Genomic DNA, 25,432 nt, shown 5'->3' with positions numbered 1-25,432 from the left:
GATTGGTTAAAGAATTACCTCTGTTTGCAAGCCTTGCCTTCAGGTAACACTTGCTTGGTCATTTCACCTGAAGGGTAAAATTGTTCTCCACCCCTTCACTGGCTTCTTTCCTGCCAATAACCAATCAGCTGCTTCCCTTTTTGACTGACATGCTTTCAGCCGCTAACGTGTTTTGACCCAGAAGACTGCTGAGGTGAAACGACCCAGGAAGTGTAACAGGTGACCAGAGAATAAGGTCTAGAAACTGAAGTGGGATACCATGATCTGAAATGCTGTTTCTTTCAAAACTGTTTATCTGAGACGTGTAGTAAATGAAAGGAAGGATTGGAATTGAGAGGTTTGGTATTCCAAAACTATATTCCCTTTCGGCATAGAAACACTCCTAAAAGTCATTGTTGCTTTACTTTTATTTTGGAGTTTTAATTCTCACTTTGAAGCCCATTTTCTCCAACTACGGTGCAGGGTTTCCTTTCCTTGTTCACTTCCTTCCTGTGTTACAGGAAGTAGAACCCTGTCTGAACATTTCGTGGAACACAAGGCTCAGGTGAGGGCCTTGTTACGTAGAACACAGGAAGTAAACTTATCAACAGGTTCACCTCAAAGCAGTGAAAACAAAGAAGAGAAAGCTAGCGGCAAAGGGATGTGATAAAGAAGAAATGTTTTTCTTTTTTTTTTATAAAGATACCTAGGGGTAGCCAGCCATGAGCAGGTCATATAAGAGTTTTATTCTGCGGTTCTCATACTTTCTTCACGGGAACCCCTTTGACGCAGGTCTGCCGTGACCCCTCTAGTGTACAAAAACGCATTACATTACCTTTGCTGTGTCCCATGTGTCCGTATCGCAGATTTATATTTTTTGAGGTATTGACGCCTCCTTTGAAATTTTTTGTCACACATTATAATCTGGACAATACATTTCTCAACATTTGCTCGGGAGCTTTCACCAGCAGAAATGTGTTTTTCATTCTAAGGATTGCAGTGTTTTTTTTGTTCTCACAACACGGCACTCATTTCAGGGCGAGAGGGAACCTGACCTGGATACACTGCGATGTTTAGAAGAGAACATCTCTCCTGGCGGCTGATTCCTAGTAAAAGTTGAAAAGAGTATTCACCTAGTTTATTTACCTATGATATGTGGATTAAAAAATAAAAGATCAGAACTAGCAGGAATATGTTGAAAACATATTGGCTCTTGTTTTGTGACCCCTCCCCTAAAACCATTCTGAGATCTAAGTCTAAACATTTAAACAGGTTATTAAAACTATAAAGTGCCAAACAGAATATTACAATGTAAATATATTTCATCAGAATCTTTGTTTTTCATCAAGTGCCAGTAATTATAATCATGGTTTCTGAGTTTAGGGTTCTAACAGATAAACACTGATAAAACATCCCCAAAACAAATAACATTTAAAGCAATGTTTATCCTATAAACACTGAAAGAACAGTGAAGACTATTTTGTGTTCACGTGCCCCCGTTCCTAGCACAGTGTTTTCTGTGTTTTACTTCAGGTACAGCCTGCACTGTGATTTTGTATCTATATAAAAAAGCAAAAGCTCTAGTAAACAGGATTATGGCCATCTGCAAAAAGCTTTCTAAATATTAACATTTAAACAGGAAATAAAAAGCACAGGAATCCTGAAGCTATATAATATTGTGAAACTTTTTTTTTTTTTAAATTTAGTAATTTATTATTTTCTCCCAATTTGGCATATCCATTATATTTTTAGGCTCAGCTACCCACTACCACCCCCACGCTGGCTCGGGAGTGGCAAAGACGAACACACGCTGTCCTCCGAAGTGTGTGTCGTCAGCCGCCCGCTTTTTTTCACAGTGCAGACTCGGCGTGCAGCCACCTCGGAGCTACAATGTCAGAGGACAACACAGCTCTGGGCAGCTTACAGGCAAGCCTGCAGGTGCCCTGCCAGACCACAGGGGGCGCTGGTGCGCTGTGAGCCGAGTTCACCCAGTCTGACATAAGCTCCCCCACCCCCCCCACCCCTCTACCTGGGCGGCGCTCGGCCAGTAGTGCGCCACCCCCTGGGAGTTCCCATCTATGGTCGGCAATAGAATAGCCTGGACTCAAACTGGCGACATCCAACCTATATTTGAAGGCACTCCGACATCCACTCTGAGTGCCTTCAAATATTGTGAAACTTTTGATTCCATTCTATTTTATTACTGGATGTGGGGAATTAATAGGAAAAGGACAAGGGTCTATAGGAGGATGCATTTTGCCTACAATGGACTGCTGAAAATGAAATGTTAACTTCTTTTAAACGTTGTTTATCATTATGGGACATGATATTAAAAGATGGTATTGTTAACAGATGGTGCTCACGTTAGAAAACTGCTGGAATACAGGAATGCACCTGGAATAGTGAAAGAGTCGGTCTGTGGTGTGCTAAGAGTGGGAATGCACCTGGAATAGTGGACGAGTCAGTCTGTAGTGTGTTAGGAGTGGGAATGCATCTGGCATGGGTTGTGTTTTCACACCAGCTGGAGGATGTTAGTGGTTACAATATCTGTTAGATGGTGTGAAGAGATATGTTGATGCTGTCTGTTTTCATTAGAGCAACATCAACAAATGTGGTTGTACCTGCTACACTCCCCCCACCCCCCCGACACAACTGTAAATACAAACTTAAACCAGCCAGTATCACTGTGACCTACATTCACTGTGTACTTGGAGAATACACACACTGAATTAAAATGAAATGCTTGGCTGCAATGTGAAAGCTAATAGGCTTCAGTAGCGCAGGTGTTTCAAGGAATCATGACAACATATTCTTAAAGAATATTGTGCAAGTTCTGTTCGTTCAACCGAATTGTTTTTACATCTGTATCCTACCTTAGACAGATAACCCCCCACCCTAGGTGACACAAATACAGAGATAATGCCGAAAGGTCTTTTAATATATGGCATATGCACTGCATGTATGTCAAACACGTTAAATTCATTGGCACCAAAAATATTCAGATAGTTACCCTTGCTTTCAATATCCATAGCTTTGTATATTTAGGTTTCATTTTATAAAAATAACAGAAGATTGACAATTATTAAGATATTTAGTAACCAAGAAGTCTGATTTAGGGTTGAAAGGGCAACAGATATCCCATCTCCAAGATGCACAAGCCAGCGTTTCTGTGTTTGTAACCCTTTCTATCTCGCTCTTTCTCTCGTCCTGTCTGTCTCAGTCGTGCTGCCCAAGTGCCCCGGCACACCCCTGGAGTTGAGCTCGGAGCGCGGCAGCATGCACCCGGCGGGCAGGGGGGCCCCAGGGCAGAGGGGCCGTAAGCCTGGGCGCCCGCGCGGTAGACTGCCAGGGAGACTGCCAGGGATCTGGCTGCATAAAGGAGCTGCAGGCCAGCACAGCGCAGCGGGCAAGCAGGTGGAGCCAGTCAAGATACCCAAGAAGAGAGGGCCCAAACCAGGCAGCAAGGTAACCAGCAAAAACACTGCCCTGCACTGTCGACTGTAATCTTTACCAGCAACCTTCATAATGAGCACCAGTCTAAACACTCCACTCACAGCTCTGCAGCACTGTCCTTAACCTGCACCTTAATAATAATGAGTGCTAGTCTAAATCATAAAGCTCTCCCGCCCTGTCATTATCTCACACCTCTGTAACCATCAATGCCTCTTACTCACATTATTAATGAGGAAACTGACAGAACTTGGATGTAAGGGTTGTGAATAGTTTAGTTACGAAATTTAAATGTTATCCAAATGTTTAAACTTTGTCAAAAACGTGCAAGCCAAATGTAGTTAGCCTTAGTATTACCATGGTAGTAAGTGTACAGTGTAGGCCAATTTATTTCATATTCAGTATTTCTTAAGTCTTTTACATATAAAATTGTCTTATGTACTAATTCATGCTGCTGTCATTTAGTGATAGAAGGCTTCTTGTAATGGGTTTTCTGAACGGTGACACATTCCCAATATAGTTGAACCCTTTCAGTCATAATAGACTTTAAAGCCCTTGTGTGTGTGTAAAAGAAAAAAGAAAAAAAGTTTTTTGTTGTGTTCTCATGTATACTCAATAAAGAAGTTCCTCTTTGAATTGTATAACTTCATTATTTCACATTATTCAGCTCAACCAGAATAATTCAGGACTGAAAGGGTTAAACACATTTAATACCAGCATTTAGGAAATTGAAACAGAAACAAATAGCCTTTCCAGTCAACACTGAGGGCCATGCCCTTCCTTTTCGGCATAAAAAGCAGAGAATATGTACGCCGTCCTAGATTCTCACTGACAGGCTGGGGCAGTTTAAAAAGAACAGTGCCTGGCTTGTCTTTCTTAGAGGATTCGTGTTTGTCAGCAGCGATCAGGTTGCACTGGAGAGAAGCAGGTTCGGGGTGTGTGATCTGCAGTGCCATGCCATGCTAGTCAACCCCAGCCCGCAGTCATTCACAGTGTGAGAAGTGGAGCTAAAGGACTGCAAGGGAAGACACAATATAATTGCACAATATAACCCTAACCCTTTTCTGATGCAATTGTGTACTTGCATGTATCTAAATACACAGTAATTAACGACACTTAATGTAAAGTGTTATCAGAAGAGTCTGTATGACTGTCTGACTGTTCATATCTATATATATATATGTGTGTGTGTGTGTGTGTGTGTATGTCACACATTTTTACATTTCTAGAGAATTGCTTGTTCAACTGAGGTGAAATTTACTATAGACATAAGGAGATGACCTACTATGTCTTACTAACGTACAAATATATAAAATAAGAGTTTATTCATTGATGAAAGCTTATTTGTTTTTTTCTTTAGCACGTTCTTGAAAGTATTACAGTGTGCAATATACTGTACTGTATGTAGGCATCTGTCTGTAACGCACTGAAGAAAAAACAAATCAGTTTTCAACGTTTAGTATTTAGTGTAGTCATGTATCAATCAATCTTTATTTTATCTTTAGTGGACCAATATCACAAGGCACTTTACAAGATGCAGTAACAACAAGAAAATCCATAATACTTTAAATACAGTATTTTGAACTCTGTTGCTGCTTTTAATGCATAATCTGAGTGACAGTCAACACACCAGATATAGTAAAGTTTAAAACTGTGCAGTCCTAAACGTATAGGAAATGAAGCAGAATCTAACGCCTCTAGGATGTGCTGAGTTTAAATCCCTTTAAAAGAAATTACAGCAGTGAACCCTGATCTCGAAGCTTTTTGAAAGCCAGGAGAGTGTTTGTTTGTTTCTAAGTGCCTCCCTCTTGTATGTGTTTGATATTGACAGAGGAAACCTCGCGTGGTGCCCAACCCCATACCCACCTCCCCAACCAGCAGCACCCCCGAACCAGACACCAGCACTGTGCCCCTGGACAATGCCACCATCCCCAGCGCTGCCCTGCAGGCACCCACTGGTAAGACACCCCATTAGAATACTGTCCAGTTGGTCACCTCGCTACAAAAAAATATATCACATACAGAGAGGAAACTGGGCTAATCCCAGGACTCAGTGTGCTATGAGGACAGGACATCTCTTTCGCCTCGAAAAAAGAAGGAAAAGAGGGGGCTTAAATAAAGGTTATAAAAATCCTAAACGGTATAGATAAAGTTAATCCAAGTCTCCACTTCAGGTTTAGCACAGAGAGTAGAACAAGAGGGCATACATGGAAATTTAGGAACAGAAGGCAGAAAGCACGTTCTTTACACAGTGTTATAAATGCATGGAAAAGCCGACCAGGTGAAGTAGTAGGATCTAAAACACTGGGGCGACCGCTGGGATCCCTGTGTACATGGGTGTTGTGTACTGAAAGACTGTTCCTCTTCCAGACTTGGATAGAGGGCTAATAGACTGTAGCAGTGGTTCTCAAAGCTGTGCGCGTGGGCACATTCATGCCATCGACATCATCTTTAATTCTGCAGTACAGATGCAGCAGTAGAGGAACTCTTGCATCAGGAAATGACTGTATATTGCATCAGTACCGATACCAGTAATATGGGATTTTGCATTGCACTGTAGCTGGAGTCTTAAACAGTAGCTGGAGTTTTGTATTATGCCTTGAGTTACAGCACCCTCTAGAGGCCAAGTGGTTTAAAATATTTTTAAAACAGTGGCTTCAGAAACAGATGCCAAACAGTGTAGAAAATGAAACAGTTTGGTAAGAAAATTGGAGAGCTCAGAATGAGGATTCTCAAATGTGTTGATTAATCTAACCATGCATTACTTTGATCATTTTAAAACATGTTTCAAAGGCTTTCAGTATAACCCCCATTACTTGGGCAGTAACTACTTTTTCAACAAGTCAGATAATTAATAAAGAACTTCAAAAAACAAGGCTGCTTACAATTACTAACTTTCCAGAGAGTGTAGATCTCGCACTGAGAATGCTTATGACAACGCACCCTAAATGTTTAAACCACAACACAATCTACATAAACATGTTAAATATATTAATTAGGCTTTTCATCTGCTTTTTTATTTGGATTGAATAACTTCTTATATGCTTATTAGTGTTCAGTGACTAATCATGTTAAGTGTGCACATTTATTAGAGCACCCCATTGCTTCTGAAGCTTTGATTTGCTGTGCATGTGAAATCAAATCTTGCAGAGTTGTCAAAATAGGCAAATTAGTGATTGTCTCATTTAATTGATGACTTTAATTGGCCACACATGCAATTCATTTAAAATTGTGAGAGAAAAGGAACACATGGCCACACATGGTAAAATGCATGAGTCTGTTTAAAAGTTTTTTAAGAGGCCTGATTAAAGCACAGTGGTCTAACATTTTCACACACGAGTGCCTACTGTTTCTAGATCACTGATTACTGACTGAAAATTGAAATTCTCACACCCAGAGGTTTTCATGCAGGCAGGTATATAAATGACACATCTTGAGGTGTGCTAATAAATTTGCACTCACTGACACAACAAGGACTGATTACTTGAAAGCTGCTTTCTGATGTGTGTAGTCAAACGGAGCTGTGTGTTGTGATTGGACAGTGTGCGTGTACCTGAATAAGAACGGCAATATGGGACCCCACCTGGACCGGAAGAAGGTCCAGCAGCTTCCAGACCACTTCGGACCGGCGCGCGCCTCGGTGGTGCTGCAGCAGGCTGTCCAGGCCTGCATCGACTGTGCCCACCACCAGAAAACAGTGTACTCCTTCCTGAAGCAGGGCAACGGAGGAGAACTCATCTCAGGTGAGGCCAGAGCGCACACACACACACACCGCTGCACAGAGCACTGCTTATAAAGCAAAGCGCACTTTACAAATCATGAGAGGTAGAGATAGTTAACCCAAGACAGGACTTCACATTCAGCACAGTGAGAACAACAAGAGCGCATGAATGAAAGCGGCGTACAAGCAAGGTTACAACAGAAGGTAGGAAGCACTTTTTTACACAGAGTTATAAATGCATGGAATAGCCGACCAGGTGATGTAGTTGGATCTAAATCACTGGCAACATTTAAAAATGCCCATGTTACCCTCCAAGGGCAAATCACAGGCCCCTCCATAGCCCACAAACCAGGCTCAAAGTATTCAACAATGTTACCTGTTATACCCCACTCATACCAACATACTTGGTAAGCAAGGGGTTCAAACACTTTGAACAGAATTTGTAGCTAAGTACACTTTAACATAGCCTTACTAGTTCTTAATATATTTCAAAATGTATTGTTAGTACCACTATAAGAGAGTGTCTACTTATTCTCAGGCATTGCATTAACATGAAAGCACTTTGGGCAGCTGTAAGTTTCTGTCTTGGTATTTTATTGAACATTTCAATACCAGCTGGAACAGCAGTGGTTTCAATTAAAAACCCCACTCCAGCATTAGGCAGTACAATTAAGGAATTTCAGTATTTCATTTACACAGAGGCTGTTAATCTCTGTTTAGTAGATAAAACATTCAAACCTTTTGTGCAGCGTTTAAATTATCTTACACTTCTTTAATGAAAAGGCTGACTGTATTCAGTCCTCTTTATACTTTCATTTGAAATTTGATTTGCAGTGTATCAAGGGACTATAAATGATTAAACGTTTTGAAAAAAAATGAAGAAAAAATAACAACAGACGTGAGCGGTCCCCTTCATGTCCTGGACAGAGCGATTGGCAGAATTATTTACAGTCTTCGATGCAGCTGGTGTCTTTTTCGTGTTAGACATTTTAAAGAAACCGTGCCATTTTGTGCAGTGTGTTCAATCATTTTCCAGAAGCAAACTAAACCGGCTGCCAGGTTCCTAAATGCAGTGTAACAGGTAGTGCATCAATAAGGTAAACATTTGCTATATTTATTTTTACACGATAAAAAATATGTATATTTACACTTCTTTCAGAAATGTTAATTTTCACAGGGAAATACATATTACACAGCATTGGGTACATTTCTTGGAAATCTGTGATAACTGAAAATAAAACGCAGCCTTAGAAGTTGGTTCACAGCAGATGTGGCAGTATTAAGGTGAATTGCAGAGCGGTCTGCCTTCACCTGGTTTGAAGGGTTTGACCGATACTTTGTACTGAGCTGCTGGGTCCCGTTGCTCTCGTGTTCCAGCCTCGTTTGAGCATGAGCAGCACACTCTGACCCTGCCCGCGGTGAACAGCGTGACCTATGTCCTGCGCTTCCTGGAGAAGCTGTGTCACAACCTGCGCAGCGACAACCTGTTTGGAAACCAGCCCTTCACCCCCAGCAGTGCCGCGCTGCACTGCCCCCTGGAGTACGACAGCGGCGCATACCTCCCAGGTGAGTCTGCAGCAAGCACCACTACAAGCGACAGGCAGCATTGAAATATCAGCAGTGGAAGCTGTTTCATCATTAGTGGAAATACCATAGCTGGTATATCCTGTTTTTTTTTCATGTGTATTAAATCGCTTATTTTAAGGCCATCTTTTAATGCAAGTGTCATCTCTGAACAGGTCTCTTTTTCATTGCATCTCTAAATGCTAAATAAATTACTGAACACTGAAGTTATTTAATGATGGCGCTCCCATTACAAAACGGACACAGTAGGAAAAAGGTCCTTTTGCAATTTTGAGTGGGGAAATATTTTATACCAATCGCCACGTGTTGATCGTGGCACCTGCCAAAAGCAGTTTAAAAGCTTCAATACTAAAATAAAGAACCGAACCGTCTGCAGTTATGGATATAATATGAAGCCATGGAATGGATTTCCTAGTCATGTTATTGATGCTGCATAACTTGGATCCATTAACACCCAGCTTGACAAGGTATTGAGATCAGTCAGCTACTGGGAACCAGATGCCCATAGATGGGCTGAATGGCAATGCAATGCAGTGTTCTATTACATTTGCACACTTAACATGATTAGAGGTAGCCACTGAACACTTAAGAAGTAATTCAATCTAAATAAAAATGCAGATGGAAAGCTTAATTAATGTATCTAATCTGTTTATGTAGATTGTGTTGTGGTTTAAACATTTAGAATGCTTTGTCATAGACATTCTGAGTGTGAGATCAACACTCTCTGCAGAGTTACTAAGTGTTGTTGCCATTAAGACTTTACAGTGAGGAAAATCACTTGTATTGTGCCATATCTGATAAGCAGCCTTGTTTTTTTTAATTATTATTATTTGGAAGTCTTTTTCTACTGTCTGAATGCTTGAAGAAGTCATTCTGGCTCAAGTAATGTGTGTTACTTGACCTCTTATTTCAATGGCTTAAGTCAATTTTATTATCTTATATCGAAAGCCTTTGAAACATGCTTTAAAATGATCAAAGCAATGCATGGCTAGATTAATCGGCACATTTGAGAATCCTCTGATTTGAGCTCGACGAGTGAACAGTTTAATATTTTCTTACCAAACTCTATCATTTTCTACACTGTTTAGTGTCTTATGATGCTCCTGTTTTAAAATTAGCTTTAACCACTTGACCTCTAGAGGGTACCCTGTAGTTAATCAATACATTCCTAGCCCTGGTGGCTCATGAAGTTGCAGGACACTGATGTTGCTGGCAGTTAATTAAGTCTCTCTCTCTCTCTCTCTCTCTCTCTCTCTCTCTCTCTCTCTCTCTCTCTCTCTCTCTCTCTCAGCAGAACCATTCCTGCTAGAGAACGGTTTCCCAGGGCCCCCTGAGCACCGGATGGACAGTCTGGACTCTGCGCTGACCACTGTGAATCAGGCCAGTCCTGCCAGGAGCTTCCGGTCACCCTTCAGATCACTGAACCAGAGCGGCAGCCCTTCAGCCACGCTGCGGAGACTGAGCTCGGGAGGTGAGTTCCCCCACCCCCGGCAAACCTACAGCTTGCATTCCAGCCAGTGCGACTGTCTTTGTCCAGCACGGCTTCAGATCTAATGAGACTTGTTAGACTAAGATATTGGCCCTTGATCTAACTAGACTTGTCACACTAAGATATATTGTTGGCCGTTTTCTCTGTTATTGCATACCTCACTGAGCATTAGCAGGATTATCACTGGTTATCAACATTTTTCTTCGTGGAAGATATTTTTCTTTGCTTGTTTTTTAAACTTTAATTTGAAATTGTTTGATGTATTTATTTCCACTCTGATTTCCTGCTGTAATGCTTTTCTTTCTGGCAACCCTGTTTATCTGGCTCTGTTACAGGTTGTCCAAAATACTGTTTGTTTTTTTTCACTAGAACGGGGTTGTGGGACAAAGTGCTAACCCTCACTTCTATCCAGAAATGAGTTCCATGCAGTCAGTAACAGAATTATAACCCACTTGGATACATTCCGAATTAGAAACAATTTCAGATTCAGCATGGTTAGATCAAGGTTTAGCTCATGGCATCCTCCTGTCATTGAAGTGCTTTAGCGAGTAACGCTGCCACCCCTCCCAGGTTCGGAGCGGTTCCTGGGGTCCAGCCCTCGCTCCAGCAGCAGGGACCCCAATCTCTGGACGGTGGAGGACGTCATGCAGTTCGTACGGGACACTGACCCCCAGCTCGGGCCGCATGCAGACCTCTTCCGGAAACACGTACGTTTTTCACTGTCCGCTCTGAGCTAGGATTCAAACTGTCACTAACACTCCATTCTTAATACAAGGAGCGCACCGTTTATAGAAAATGAGCCAGATTCGTCTTTCGTTGGCAGTAAAAATGATAGAATTAGTAATCTGGGTGGATGCTAGTTAAATTACATAGAGCCAACAAAATAATCCCGTTAAATCTTAACCTATTATGTACTGCCATCATGAGTAAGTCTCACATTAATTATGAGGAATGTGTTTTGGATTTGTTTTTATAATATTTTTTGCCAGTGGTAATGAACTAAATCTACTGATCGCTGCACTTCAGAGCTCACAGAAAGAGACACTGAAAACATTGGAACCTAGTGCTGGGGTTACTGAGAAGGAGGTCAAAGTAGCCCATTGGCTGCTTTTCTAATCGCGTTTTCTAGTGCCTCTCACTTCGCTTATGTGATCTCTTGAAGTAGAATAGAGGGAGGCCTCAGCATTGCAGTATCAGTGAATTCAGCTCATTATCCGATACAGTAGGGGGGAAGAAATCCCATTCAAAAAATGTAATACACATTTACCATTTCCTGTCTGTTTATGTAGGAAAATGTGAGACCTGTAAAATAATAGTATTTCATGTTATGTAAGATTTACTGGAATTGTTGTTTACTTTAAAGAGTTAATAGCCAGTTTTCCTTACTGTTATGTGGCGTTTACAATCATTCTGAGTGGGTCTGTTACTGTAACTGTTCTCTAAACCTGCCCTTTACCTGGCTTTGAGCTCACCTGAAGAATCTTAAGTTCCAAAACAAACAGCCTTCCTCATTTAATTCAAATCATGTGACAGTGTGGCCTGTTGACTCCACCAGCACAGCCTGCTCTCTGTCTGTATCAATATAGAGTAAGCGGGGCTGGCAGAGCTGACAGGTCACAGTGTCACATGGTTTGGAGGAGGAAGGTTTTTGGTCTCGGCACTTCAGATTCTCCAGAAAGGTGCAAAGCAGCTCAAATGATTGGAGCTCAGTATCAGAGCAGGAGGATCCACAACCTCTCAAAGTGATAGCAAACACAATAGGTGGGGAAATGTGATTTTAAATATAGAAAAAAGAAATGAAGATGACTTTTGAAGCTACTTAATGAGGTTCATGTAAATTAGGGGCGTGTAGTGCCTCCTGAGGACCGCAGTGGAAGTTCATCCTCCTATCTCTCTCTGTCTTAGCATCTGCTTTGTCTTCCCGCTTCATGACGGCGTGTCGGTTTGTTTTGCAGGAGATTGACGGCAAAGCTCTACTGCTGCTACGCAGCGACATGATGATGAAATATATGGGCCTGAAGCTAGGCCCAGCCCTCAAACTCACCTACCACATAGACAGAATCAAGCAGGGCAAGTTCTGAGAGAACACAAGACTTTCATACCTTTCCAAAAAAAAAAAAAACAACAACAATCAAATCAAAATGCTGGGACAATTACAAAAAGGAGAAGAAAACTGTTTGCCACGTAAGACTGTCACAGCCAAACTCAGAGCAAGACCCTGCCGTCCGCTTTCTGTTTGTCTCTGAACCAAGGACATATTTAGGGATTTTGTAGCACGCCGGCCCTGCGGGATTGTGGGTACAGAAGAGCTCGACCCAGTCCTTTTTAAAAAAAAAAAAAAATAATAATAATAATTTGTTGTATTGTTTTTTTGGGGGGGGGGGGGGGGGTTGACATTTTTTTATAAGGATTCCACAGATGGGCGTCAGCGCTGTGTTTATCACTGTTTTTTTATTACTATTTAAAGATCAAGGTTGTTTATTAACACATTGTACAGCACTGATGCATATTTTTCCTGTAAGACTGTTAATCCAAATAAAATAAAACCGGTAAACACTAGCTGCTTTACTCCGCATGAGGCAGGCTGCTAAATACTGTCCCGTTGGGGAGGAGAGGTTAGAGAGCACATATATAAAGCCCTTGTAATGTTAAAATAGCTCTAACCAAGCTTTTTAAAAGTGTATTCATGTAATGGGCAGTGATGTGACTGGCTGACGGATTCTGTCTCCGGGCGGCGAGATGAGATGAGGTTAAAACGAGCCTGGCTCTTTTGCATTGTGGTTAAGACTCTCGCTTGCAGTGACAGGGTGGCCGGTTCACACTAGCCATCTTATCACTGCCCCCTCCCCCCCTTTTTATCTGTTACAGATATAGAGATTTTTGCATTGCATTTCTTACTTCAACAGTCAATATGCAGGAATAAGACAACACTATAGTAAAAGGTACTGCTGCTTCCTGGTGCGAAATCACTTCCTGCACTGAACTTCGGTCATACAGGAAGTGATAATACCAGGAAAAAACGGTGCAGTTTGTTTTTGTTGTACAGCATTGTATCGATCCAAAATGGGAAAATAAAAAGGGGGAGAGGAGAAGGGAACTGGTTACACCTTACATTACACCTGAGTGAAGACCAAAATAATATTCCGCTACACACATTTTATTTTTTTTAATTTTAAAACAGATTTTCAAGTAACGTGATTTATTTTGATGTATTTGTTTTACACAGGAAATTGAGATTGAAACTCGATTTAATTAAATTTCAGTGATAATTTGAAGTGCAAACCATGTAGGCAACCAGGCTTCAATAGCAATCGTTTTTTAATGGTGTGCATTTCTCGCAGACTAGAGTTCATTTCTTACCTGTTACATGTTTAATGATGAGGTCATGGGGTGCAGCTGGATTGGTATACTGTGGAAGCACATCAGCATTAAATATATGAAGTCCAGTTTATGCAGTGGCAATCTGCTTTTGCCAGACGTACTGTATAACAGAGCAAGTAGCTGTCTGAGCTTCCACTTGGGTATATGCTGTTTTCTGTGAAAATGCTGTCAGTTCAATATTTCAGCTTTTTTATGTGTTAGTCAAATAGTAAAATAAGAGGGAGTACTAAATCCGCTCAGATCCTCCACAGATGGAGATTCATGATGTGGGTGCTGAGATTTTAAAATCTGCATTGCAGTGGCATTGTAAAGTGTAATGTTGTGTTGGTTGATTTCTATAAAAACTTTCTTCTTTCTCTATAACTGTTTTCTAAAGCTGAGGGAAAACAAAGCCACTTTTCAGGAACTGTGCCTTGCAACCTGGTTCCAGGAGACCTAGTTTGAGCCAACTGTGCTGTATCAAAACCCAAGACTCCCTTGGTGTGTCATGCAGTGGCCTGAAACCCAGTCTCCAGAAACCAAGTTCCAAGCCACGAAGTGGCTTCATGTTCCCTCAGCTTAAAATTGCTTGTCTTGCCTTCCAGGAAGTTACTGCTTTACTTCATTAGTCATTTCAACCCAACAGTGTCTTCCAGGTGAAATGACCCAGGAAGTGCAATGCAGTCTAAAAGCATGGCTTCTTTAACCTAGAGTAGTACCAGATACCATGTTTTGAAATGAAAATCCATATTTACTAAAATGTGTTTCTTTAAAAACTACACATTAATGAATGGATGTTCAAGGCAGAGAGAATTTCTGGGACTATTTTGTTAGCTGCTATTACTTTTCCAAAAAGTTATCGGAAAGTGAGATCAAATAAACAGCTGTCAAGGGCATATAGAGATACTGTAATCACTGCTGTGCATGGAGAGACCAAATCAATGCCACACTCTCTGGTCACATGGGGTTGGCACGCCTTTCATCTGCAGTGCCAGCCTGGACTTGGTGTGGGAGGATTGTGGATTGGATTGAGATCCAAGGACCAAGAAAGACAACCGAAATCTGTCAGATGAACCCCTAAACCAATCGGGGACAATACCAGCATTGCATTATCTTCTTGAAAGACTGCAAGTACAAACAAGGGTGTCCAATACAAATAAGGGGGGGGGTGTTACAAGAAATGGAGTGGATAGAGCATTCTGAGAGCACACCCAGATCAATATTGAATTTGGAAAAATCAGCTCATCTCCAGTTACTTCCCATGGGGGTGTTCGACTGCATCATTGTATGTTCTGGGTTCTGAATAATGATGATATTGTGTCATCTATTAGCGATAAATCCAGCCTTCATTAGCCCTGCTCTTCTCCAGCAGGGATGTTGACTTGGAAAGCTCTTCTCTAAACTGGGAGTCAGGGAGGGCATTCGGGTACCGGGCTCCCTGCTTGTGGAATCCTCTGCTGAAACATAGCAGCGACTCGGCATCGGTGCCCATTTTAAAATCTATTGAAAAAATACTGTTTAACAAGGCATTTTAGTTTTTATTATTATATGTACAGGGCTTTTAGGCGTTTCATGCGTTTTTATAAATTCCTGTTTTATTGTATTCTATTCTAAACATTAGAAGCCAATAAGATTATATATATATAAATGAGTGTGTGTGTATATATATATATATATATATATATATATATATATATATATATATATATATATATATATCAAGAGTGTAAATCCGGACTAATTGGGACCAGAGGTTGTCCAGTTAATCAAATTGTGCCGATAATGGAATTACAATTGTGAAACAATTTTAGAAAAATAAATAACCTGGGCTATACCGTGGACTGTTAGTTATTCTCCCTGAGCTGAAGATGAGTTAGTGTAGAACAGCTTGCCTGAAGGCACTAACATTATTATTCCGTGCTGTATTCTCAGATTAATCCCCGCAGCCCTACCCCCATCACACCTGCAGAAATGGGAAGTCCCTGGTTTACCTTCACCACCACCCCCCCAGCCCACCACCCCCCCGCAGGGCTCTAAATGGGTGGTGGGCAAGAGATAAGGTGTAAGATTTTTTTTTTTTTTTCTTTTTTGGGGTTTAAGTTGAAAAATGGCACTAAAAGAAAATACACACATTGTTTATTTGAAAAAAAAAAAAATTATACTGAACAGTATTTGAGTAGGGATAAAAATGATGGATAGGGAATAAATAAATTAAACGGCAGCAGCTCTGTTGCTAGGCAATGTAAAAACTGCCTAAAAATACCTAGAAAATTAGATTTATACAAAGGTTTTTGCAGAATTTGCTATTTAACATAAAGTCATAAAGAAAAGGTTTACATCACACTGATGTCATAATGGTTGCTAGGTGTTTTTGAAAGCTCGTGATTCTATAGCTCACATGCAACAGGACTGATCTGCATCTAAAACTGAACCCTGAAATGCGTGCATTGGGGTGATCCCTTTCGGTCTGTCATTGATGGGAACGAGATGTCTTTTGAAGAACAGCTTCCCCTGTTAAACAATTATAGGGGTTAAGGGAAGATCGATATAGTCTTGTCACTGAAAGGGCAAGGTAAGATTGTTTCTGCAGGATTGTGATCTGAAGGAGCTGTTAAACAGCCAGCTTCTTAGCAGGAAACATATTAGCAGTTATTTGGCTGGATGGGTTCCCCAGCTGTGTATGCCTGTAAACGGCAGCTCTACATGGGCAACGCAACAATAATCATCCACGACTTCACCCCTTCAGGGTTCTGGGTTCTGTTTCTCATTGGTTATTTTGCTGTTACCCACGTAGCACAATGTATCCCTATGTCCCTACACTGTGCTATGAAATGACATCATTACAATGCAGTGACATCGTTGCTTTGTATAACTGGGTGCGTTCGTAAACTCAATCTGACACTCACTGGGCACTCTGTGAAATAATTCCAGAGCGAGGATTTCTGCTGGAATTTAGAAATGGCTCTTTGGGTTATTAAACGGGGGATGTTTCGTGCTAATATAATGACAGTCAGGGCACAACAGGTATGCGTTTTGCTAAATGCCAAAGATGTGTATTTTTATATTCTTGCCAGAATGCTACAAACATACTTAAAGGAACGAACACTGAAATGCCATCTCAGTTCAAAAGTATAAACTATATCCTTAAAAAAAAAAAAAAAAACTGTTCACAGTTCATTATTAAGGACAGAAAGCAAAGAGGTAATTATCTTGTGATGTGTTTTTTTTTTTTTTTTTACAGTTTTGTGGGCGTAACACAGGATATTCTTGAGAAGGATCACAGAACTTCCCTGCCAAGCTTTCTGCCAATGAAACGACTCATTGATCGTGAACCTCTCATGAACAAGAAGCCCAGTGCATACAGCAGGAAGGCCAGTATTCCCAGCCAGAGACACAGTGTCCCCACTAGTAAGACTCCTGACCCCAGCAAGAACAGGCGCAGTGTTTGCAGTAGTGTGTCTGGTATTATCAGCAGCAAGCCCAGTCCCTCTTTCATGAAGCTTGTTGCCCTTATCAGTGACCCTTCTGCTTCTAGGAAAAAAGACCCCCTTGGGAGTAAGCCCTTGAGCCCTGAGACTATGCTCCCTAGACAGTTCCCTAGTCCAAACTCAGCCGCCTCTTTCAATGGGACTGAGTCTCCTAGCCCCTATGCTGTCCCACCTAGTCCTAATGTGGTCCCTCCAAATTCACATTCTCCTAACCCAGAATCTGTGCCTCCTATCTCAGAATTGGTGACTGCAGGCCCCGGGGCTGCCCCCCTTAGCGCTCAGGCTGAGTTGCCAAGCCTCCTAAGCAGTGGACCTGACCCCCACAGGAATGAGGCTGGCCCTCCTAGTTGTGTGGCTGGCTCCCTGCTGTCCCTGTTTATTTCCAATCTGAACCAGGATTTGCCTCGCTCTGCGCTGTCCTGCATGCTGAGAGAGGTGCTGTCAGAGCTGGACGTGAGCCTCTCCAGGCAGGACGTCGAGGTGGTGAAACGACAGAAGCGCTTCTTCGCCATCATCCACCTGCAGACGGAGCAGGATTCTCGGACCATACTGCAGAGCCTAGAGAGCGCGTCACGTAGGGCCAAGCAGGGCCTCCTGAAGGACTTGGCAGCGTCTGGGAAGAGTCTGACTGTCCGGAGACAAGCGACAGAGTCCGAGGTAGGAGTGGCTGTGCCATCAATACACCAAGCACTCTAACTGTGACACGTTAACAAAACCAGCGTCGGCCCATTCACAGAGTCCTCATAATCACATTGGTGTACAAGAGAGTTTAGAAGACTAGCCAAATGCAATCCGAAACATCAGCAGGAGGTCAGGATTGTATGATTCAAGGCAGTTATTGTGTTTGCCATGTAAGAGGGTGACAGGCAGGCATGTTTTGCAAATAAGGATGCCCGCTTTTTGAATGGGGACGCTAAACAAATGGAAATACAGACCTCCCTTGTTATTTCAAACTTTGAAAATTCATGGTTAGTCCATGCTCACAGTAAATTGTCATATGCTGCATTTCACTGTAGAAGGATATAAATTCACTGTTTTTCAAATAGTAAATTTTGGATTGAATCACAGAGAGGCGGGGGGGGGGTTCCACGAGGCTTATTTATTTATAACTTATTCAGTTTCTCCATTTCAGTAAAATGAGCTGTTGCTAAGTTACCAGCAATGGTAGCTCAGCCATACTTTACAAACAGTCAAACAAACACTTTCAAAATCCTAACAAATCCTCTGTGCAAAGAGTTGCAGGATTGGAACCCTAAATCCTATATGTCTGCTGGATTTAAAAACTTGGTCAGATGAACCATTACTTCCACAATATAGAATGAGGGATTCGGTATAGCTCAGCTCATCCTGGCAATAAAGTCTCAATACCTTTCGCCAAACAGCAGTGTAGCTTCAAAGGTTCACCTTCTCCTGTCTGACCCAGCCTGGTGTTTTGAGTTGGCGTACAGCCTGGAAGCTTCAAAACCACTCAGCTCGCACCAACCTAATCAACCTGGCAGTGAATAAACCCCCTATTGATTTTTTTCAATAGAATTAACCAGGACACTATTAATGACCTCATTAAACTATTCCTTGCCATTTCTTATTCTATACTGTTCTCTACAAACAGCGGGTGTCATGATCATCAGCCTTTTTCGTCATGCTGTTTTATAAAGGTATCCAAAATACAAATACAGAGGGTCCTGTTTTAATCTCTGCAGCGTCCATCCATCCCTTGCCTACCCCAGAAGAAACTAGTGCTGGGGGGCGAAGGAGTCATGGGCACCCAATCTGACAGTTCCATCAGCAGGCAGGAAATTGTGGGGCGCGAGAAGCTGTTCTACGGGGCGCAAGTGGGCAGTGAGTCTCGCAACATGGAGTTCAAACGCGGAGGAGGTACACTGGCCATTACTGGGATATTCTTATTGATCTAATAGACCTCTTCGTAGTTGCCCATAATGCCTTATGCGTGGCAGGGTTCTGGTTTGAAATTACACAAGGCGCCCTGTTTGAAAGGCACATAAGGTATGATGGGCAACTAAATGGGTGTCGAATGTATGAGGAAAGAACGGTGTCCCGAGTAAGTCAAATCTGTTCCTTTTATGCTTACGAGAGAAATGTTGGACTCTAGTTATATCTGTTTATAGTTATTATGTTTTTCCTTAGTATTTTAATATAGTCACGAGTCTTAGTGGGACTTGCAGGTGCAGGTTCAAATAGAATCAGGTGAGATCAATGTACGTTGTTTGTTAACTCCATGAAGATGTGAGGATAAAATGAAACAACTTTCTTTGGTAATTAGTGTTTGATTAAGAAAGCAAATCGGTTCAAAATACGTTTGAAGGGACATCACGTGACCCAAAATAAAACCCAGCTCACCTCATCATGGCACAGCGCCTCCTGCTGGTCAGGCTGCTGTCTCACGACGGAGACCAGGCTGAGGATTCAGCAGGGGAAATGTAGAGATCCCGTTGATCTCCAGTCTTCCTGACCCAGCATTTGGGTTACATTTAAATTGCTAAGAAAATGTGATAAATTACTAATTGGGCACTCTAAATTAACAACAACAACAACAATTCACATTTCTATAGGGCCTTTCATCACAAGAATCTCAAAGCGATTCATACACAAAAAAAGAAAGAACAATTAAACCACTCAATGAAAAACAATCCAATACAGAATCTGATAATTGTCAAATTTGAAAAAGCCAGATAAAAAAAAGCTAGAACAATTGAACAACAAAAAAACAAAACATTTAAGATTAAAACAAAAAGGACAAAAAGAAAGTGCAGTTTTGATTGTACAATAGGAAAACTAAAAATGTTTATTTTATGGTGCTGTGACTGACACTGTCATTCTGGTAGGGGAGTACCTGAGGATGGGGTTCCATCAGCACCTGCGGAAATATGCCTGCGCCTTCCTGAACGGGGAGGGGGGCAGCCTGCTGGTGGGAGTGGACGACGACGGAGTGGTGCGTGGGGTGGAGTGTGGTTACCGTGACGAGGACCAGACCAGGCTGCTGGTGGACTCCGCTTTCAAGGGCTTCCGCCCACAAGTGTTCCCTGAGGCCTACTCCCTCAGCTTCCTGCCCGTGCTGAAGGGAGACTCCACCGGCCTCTTCCTGAAGGTGGTTAGGCTCAGTGTGCACCGCCCGGCCCCACAGAGAGAGCCCATGCTCTACGAGACGGACCAGGGCGAGGTGTACCTGCGACGGGACGGCAGCCTGCAGGGGCCCCTCAAAGGGAGTGACATACAGGAGTGGTGCCGCCAGGTGATTATACAGCCAGAGAAAACATTCCCACACTCGGGGTCCCCACCTAAAACAGAGGTACATTTCTTACCTGTTGAGGTGGGAGTTTTTTTTTTTCTTTTTTGTGCCACAGATTCAAAACAGTGTTTTTTTTTTTGGTTTTTTTTTTTCACTTGTTCCAAACCTGCCTCATGAAAAGCTAAGCCTCTGGTGTTGCTATATTGTTGTCAACGTTATGCTTCTCCTGAGTGGTATCAGGAGAAAACGACATGACTAGCTGTAATAGTAAATAACCATTAACAAAATGCATCATTGGAATACTAATAAAAATATATTTTTAAATGTAACAAATTTGCTGTATTTGACAGGTTGTATTAAACAACCCTGTCGGGTTAATATTGATTAGTGCTCAATAATTGTGTAGGCAGGGGCAACAGAGGGAATGCTTGGTCTTGTGTTGTGTACACATCTTTAATGTGGTTTTATTCCATTGAATTAATACCAACTTCAAACATGTTAAAGGGAATTACTCCAAAATTAAGAATATCTCCCCTTCTTTTCCATGACCCTGACCCTGCGCTCTACGTTGTTCCTGCTCCTGGCTCACTGACTCGCCCTGTTCTTTGCTCTCAGAAGTGGAGCGGTGAGGTGGTGAGGCTGCAGAATCGCCTCAACTGTCTGCTGCAGGAGGAGAGGGCACTGCAAGACGAACTCAAAGAGCAGAAGAGAGTCCTCGCTGAGCTGCAGTGTGGAGAGAAGACTGGAGAGGGGTGGAGCCAGAAACACAGCCAGGGGGAGAAGGGAGAGACGGAGACCAGAGAAGAAGCATCACACATGGAACAGCCCACAGTCACATCGTCAAAGATCTGCAAGGTCATGTAGCCTGAGCTGGGGAAACCTATACGGATTTCAAATAGATGACATAGAAACTATACATTTTATATAAATGATTCATATATATTTCTCTTGTATGCAAAGTGTTTTATATGTCCCTGTGTGTTTTTAATCTATGGTTACTTAGAAGTCATACAAAGCTGAGAGTCATAAAGCAATTGAAAGCTAATATCCACAGTGTAAGTCAATCGCAGTACAACAGAAACTCTGCAGCATATCCCTAGCAATGGAAGTGACATTTCTTAAATAGCAATCTGCACTTTCAGCCCTGATGTGAAATAAAACACATGTATGTTTCAACCCAAAGGTAAAGATTCATTTTCTGAGAGGACTATGTCAACAATTCTATAAAATTAGCAACAAGCAACATATTGCAGGAATGACCAGTTAAAGTAGTGTCTTGAGTACAGTGGATTTGCTAATCTCCACAGTGGTAGTGCAAATTGATCTATAAACTAGGGGTTCACTACTTGCTAAATAATGTATTTGAGAATGTCTGGTGCTGTATACTGCTGTGTAACACTCTGCTGTTTTGTGCACTAAATTTCATAACTTTTTAAAAAGAATTGCATCTAAAATGTGATTTATATGGATTGGATTGCAAGCTTTGGAAACCGCATTATTACTTTCTGTTTCAACTCCAACAGCTGAATACATTTAACATATTGACATTGCTAGTTCGCTGCTAGTACACACTTTAACACACAAAAACAGCCCAGGCAGAACCTGCGGGACCGGCCTTTGTCCTCCAGGGGACGGTAGCTCGCTGACATCCACTCTGGAGTTCCTGGGTGTAGAAGAGGAAGCTGGCTCTGTCGTGGGATCGAAGGACACCCGCTGAACCTTCAGTTCTCCTGAGCTGTGTGGGGAATTGCTTTTGTGAGGGGACAAAAAAAGATTGGACGTTCTAAATTGGGGAGAAAGTCAGGGGTAAAATAATTGGACACACTAAAAAAAAAAAACTGTTACTGCTGCTTCTTTGAAATTGAAGTGTATGATTAGTGGACTACCAGATTCTGAGGTCACTCTTCCAGTTGACTCATCAGTGCGACCCCTAATCCTAATGTTGCTGTCATTATAGAACACAGGCTGATTGCAGCTGTAGAAACCAAACCTCAAGATCATAATCCAGAGATAAGTGCATGAAACACTTCCAGCACTCCCAACTAATCACTGTTCTGAACTGATTATGATCCCAGTGGATTCAGACTAGAGAGACTCTGCTGTAGTTTCTGGCTAATATAAAACCTTTGAAAACATTTCTGCCTTTGCTTTCGCACCTGCCTATAAACAGTGCCTGTGTATATTTATTTTATACAAGAACATAGCCGTTGTGATTCTGTCCCAGCAGGGTGTATTGAGTCAAGACACTGTAGTTCAGGGGTTCTCTAAGGCCTGGTGTTATTTGTTTTGCAGCCTGCATATTCTTTTACCTATCGAGCTGCTTATCAGAATGACCATTCTTTCCAGTCAGTTAAAAAAAAAAAAAAAACAATGCCTGTTTTTTGTTTTTGGATCACTTGGTAAATGGTAAGATACAGGGGTGATTCTATCATACATAGATGTTTTTTGTTTCACTGGAAGCTAGGCTTCCGCGAAACCCCCCTTTCGTGACTTCTATTTGGACTATCCCAGCGGGGGGCACAAAAAATTCAAATACACGCCATGTTTTGATCAGGCCTAATGATGCTTTTTAATAGTGTTTCATAATGGATACATTTGTCACCAGAGTTATTCTGGAAGCTGAATTGAGATGTGCTGGAAGCAGACTTGATGGCCCTGGTTAGAGGCATGCAAGTTCACATGAGTCATCAGTAAAGGTAATTGTAAACATTTTATTTTGTTTTTACATATATCACTAACAATGTCATGTCCACAGCTGTGGAGTGTTTTATTTGTTCTTAAATGATGCATTGAGTATGTAATGTAAAAATATATAGAGCGCTGTGTGGGCTGAGAAGACATTCTCAAAACAGACCTGCTGTGGCCCCATGCCATGTTTTGGGGCCACAGATGTGGCTCTTTAAAATTCATGTCTGAGAACAACGTCTTTAGTTTAATAAAACCAGTAGAATCATACACCATAGCATTCTAGGTCCCAAAAGAGTCTATTAAACAAGGAAATAAATTGTAAATGATCTCCCTCTGATAGTTTTCCAGTTCTTCAATTTGACTTGGTCTGTTGTTGTTTTTCATGGGACTGTTAACTAATAGTGTTTTATAAAAGTTGTAGGGTGTCTCTTACTGTATATGAGATGTTATCTCAAGCAAATTGTATACTATACTAAGAGGCACCCTACACACAAATGTGAACTCGTTAGAAATCACAAAAATGGAGGTTGAACTACTGCTATCAAACATAAAACGTTTGGATTTTTTAACTTTAGAATTGTGCCGTGCGTTCTATGCACGGGATGACATCTGTGCTAGAATTTTGACAGATCTACAGTATAACAGTGATTGAATTCTCATATACCGTAAATGATACATTTAAAAGGAATATATATTTTTTAACATGGCAAAAACAGAATCTGTCAACCACTGCACATGAGTGCTTTGGTATTACTGAAATCCTAATGCATTTACTGTAACCAACAAGATTAATACAGGACCCCACATGACTATAAAGACTATGTTCTTGTAATGTGCCTCAAAACTAATTCTTTCTTGATCACAAACAGTGCTGTTTCTGGCTTGCAAAGGTTTTTCATCACAGGCAATGAAGACACTGGGACTCATCATAGGCACAATTTAAAGGAATATAAATCAGAGGCACTTCAATCTATATGAATGGTGTGAGTTTATATGAACACCTACTCTCTGTCTGTATACATGTAGAGTGGGTGGGGCTGGCAGACTGAAAGGTCACATTGTCATGATTCAAATGGAAATAAGAAGGGTGTTCAGTGTTGACGCTTAGGATCTATTTAAAGAAGACATATTTAGAGAAACATGATCATAGCTCAACACTGGAGCAACAGGACCCAGAACCACTCAGAATGACAGTGAATGCCTTCAAATAGAAAGAGAATATTAAAAATGACATCTGAAGCTACCAGTAAGCATTGGTGGTAAAGTCCTCCCAGCAATGTTGCATTTGTACCCTGGTGGTGATGGCGTCTATCAGGATGATAATGCCCCATCCACACTGAGTCAGACCTGTGTGTGGATGATTTGAGGAGCATGACAGGGATTCCAGGCACCGTCCATGGCCGCCACTATCCAAAGATGTCACCCGAATTGAGCATGCTTGGGATGAACTTGAACAAAGATTTCATCATCACGATCGTCTGCCTACCTCTCTGAGCCATGAAATAATGACTGAATGGATATACACCCCTGGAGAAACCTTCCAGCACCTTGTAGAGTCTATGCCATGTCAAGGGTGATCAGTGCAAACTGTGGCCCAGCCCTGTGTTAGGTATAGAGCTTAATAAAGTTGCTGGGAAGTGTACAAATTCATAACATATCTAACTTATCAGTAATTTAGCATTAGGAACGGGCTAATTAACAATTATAACGTTAAGGTAGGCTAAATAACAAGACAACATTTCTGCAAATCTACTATTCCTGTCTCTTGTTTTTCTGCTATTCTGCAGTAGATGGCACCATAGTAGCATTTCTGTCTGACAATTACTGTTCACACTGTGACCACTAGACTGACTGAATCATTCAAAACATGATCTTAGTCATATCACAGTACTTGTCTCATCGCTCTAGAAAACAACAACAATGAATTGGCATATTGCACCACTCTGCAAACAGAAGAGTTCAAAAACTAGTAACAAGCAACTCAATAGTTTAATGAAGCATTCATGTCCAACACAGTGGTCATTACCTGCTAGGGTATCGACTGTGGCAAAAATGAAGTGTCCTGAGCTGAAAGCTATTATAAACCAAACAAATGTGCATGAATGCAAGTTTAAATGTTTATATTCTAGTCTGGATCACTCAGGGTGCTTGATATTTATTTGCTGTTTAAAGTGAGTTTCAAGATACTAAAGTCCTGTTAGCTTTGAGAGGGCACCGGTGGGATAATGACCCCTCTACTCAGAGTTTTTCAATGAATTTACGTTGCTTTCGTGAAAGTTATAGGAGAACACAGCCATGGACTTTGATAAAGACCCATGTGTGTCTAAAAATGTAAAAAATTACCAGGCTATAAACAAAAACAAACAGAGACTTTAAGAGTCTGAACAGCACATGAATTGAGTCAGGAAACTCATGCCATAGATTAT

At 41.5% G+C, this 25,432-nt stretch overlaps 2 protein-coding genes across 5 annotated transcripts in view; both read left to right on the top strand.

Moving 5' to 3' along the window:
* LOC121303375 (polycomb protein SCMH1-like) overlaps positions 1 to 12,777 on the top strand; it is a 29,326-nt gene extending 16,549 nt beyond the window's left edge. For 2 of the 3 annotated variants that reach the window (XM_041234036.1, XM_041234034.1), the window contains 7 exons: positions 3,200 to 3,444; positions 5,261 to 5,387; positions 6,972 to 7,172; positions 8,528 to 8,716; positions 10,026 to 10,205; positions 10,794 to 10,930; positions 12,179 to 12,777. In XM_041234036.1, the coding sequence (XP_041089970.1) occupies positions 3,200 to 3,444; positions 5,261 to 5,387; positions 6,972 to 7,172; positions 8,528 to 8,716; positions 10,026 to 10,205; positions 10,794 to 10,930; positions 12,179 to 12,304 (1,205 nt within the window). In that variant the 3' untranslated portion in view covers positions 12,305 to 12,777. The remainder of the gene's footprint in view (positions 1 to 3,199; positions 3,445 to 5,260; positions 5,388 to 6,971; positions 7,173 to 8,527; positions 8,717 to 10,025; positions 10,206 to 10,793; positions 10,931 to 12,178) is intronic. The other variant, XM_041234035.1, reaches the window with a different exon arrangement.
* Positions 12,778 to 15,316: 2,539 nt separating this feature from the next.
* Positions 15,317 to 24,900, top strand: LOC121303269. Of its 2 annotated transcripts, none has more exons than XM_041233855.1 (4): positions 15,317 to 17,728; positions 18,772 to 18,946; positions 19,915 to 20,321; positions 20,934 to 24,900. In XM_041233855.1, the coding sequence occupies exons 1-4, from the start codon at positions 16,610 to 16,612 to the stop codon at positions 21,180 to 21,182; spliced, it is 1,950 nt and encodes a 649-aa protein (XP_041089789.1). In that variant the 5' UTR covers positions 15,317 to 16,609; the 3' UTR covers positions 21,183 to 24,900. The 2 variants fall into 2 exon arrangements, with proteins under 2 accessions (XP_041089789.1, XP_041089788.1); XM_041233854.1 differs by having other exon boundaries at positions 19,915 to 20,378.
* Positions 24,901 to 25,432: the final 532 nt, after the last annotated feature.

Source organism: Polyodon spathula, chromosome 32, assembly GCF_017654505.1.
Source record: "Polyodon spathula isolate WHYD16114869_AA chromosome 32, ASM1765450v1, whole genome shotgun sequence".
NCBI classification, from domain to species: domain Eukaryota; kingdom Metazoa; phylum Chordata; class Actinopteri; order Acipenseriformes; family Polyodontidae; genus Polyodon; species Polyodon spathula.
This window is presented reverse-complemented; position numbering and strand designations above follow the sequence as displayed.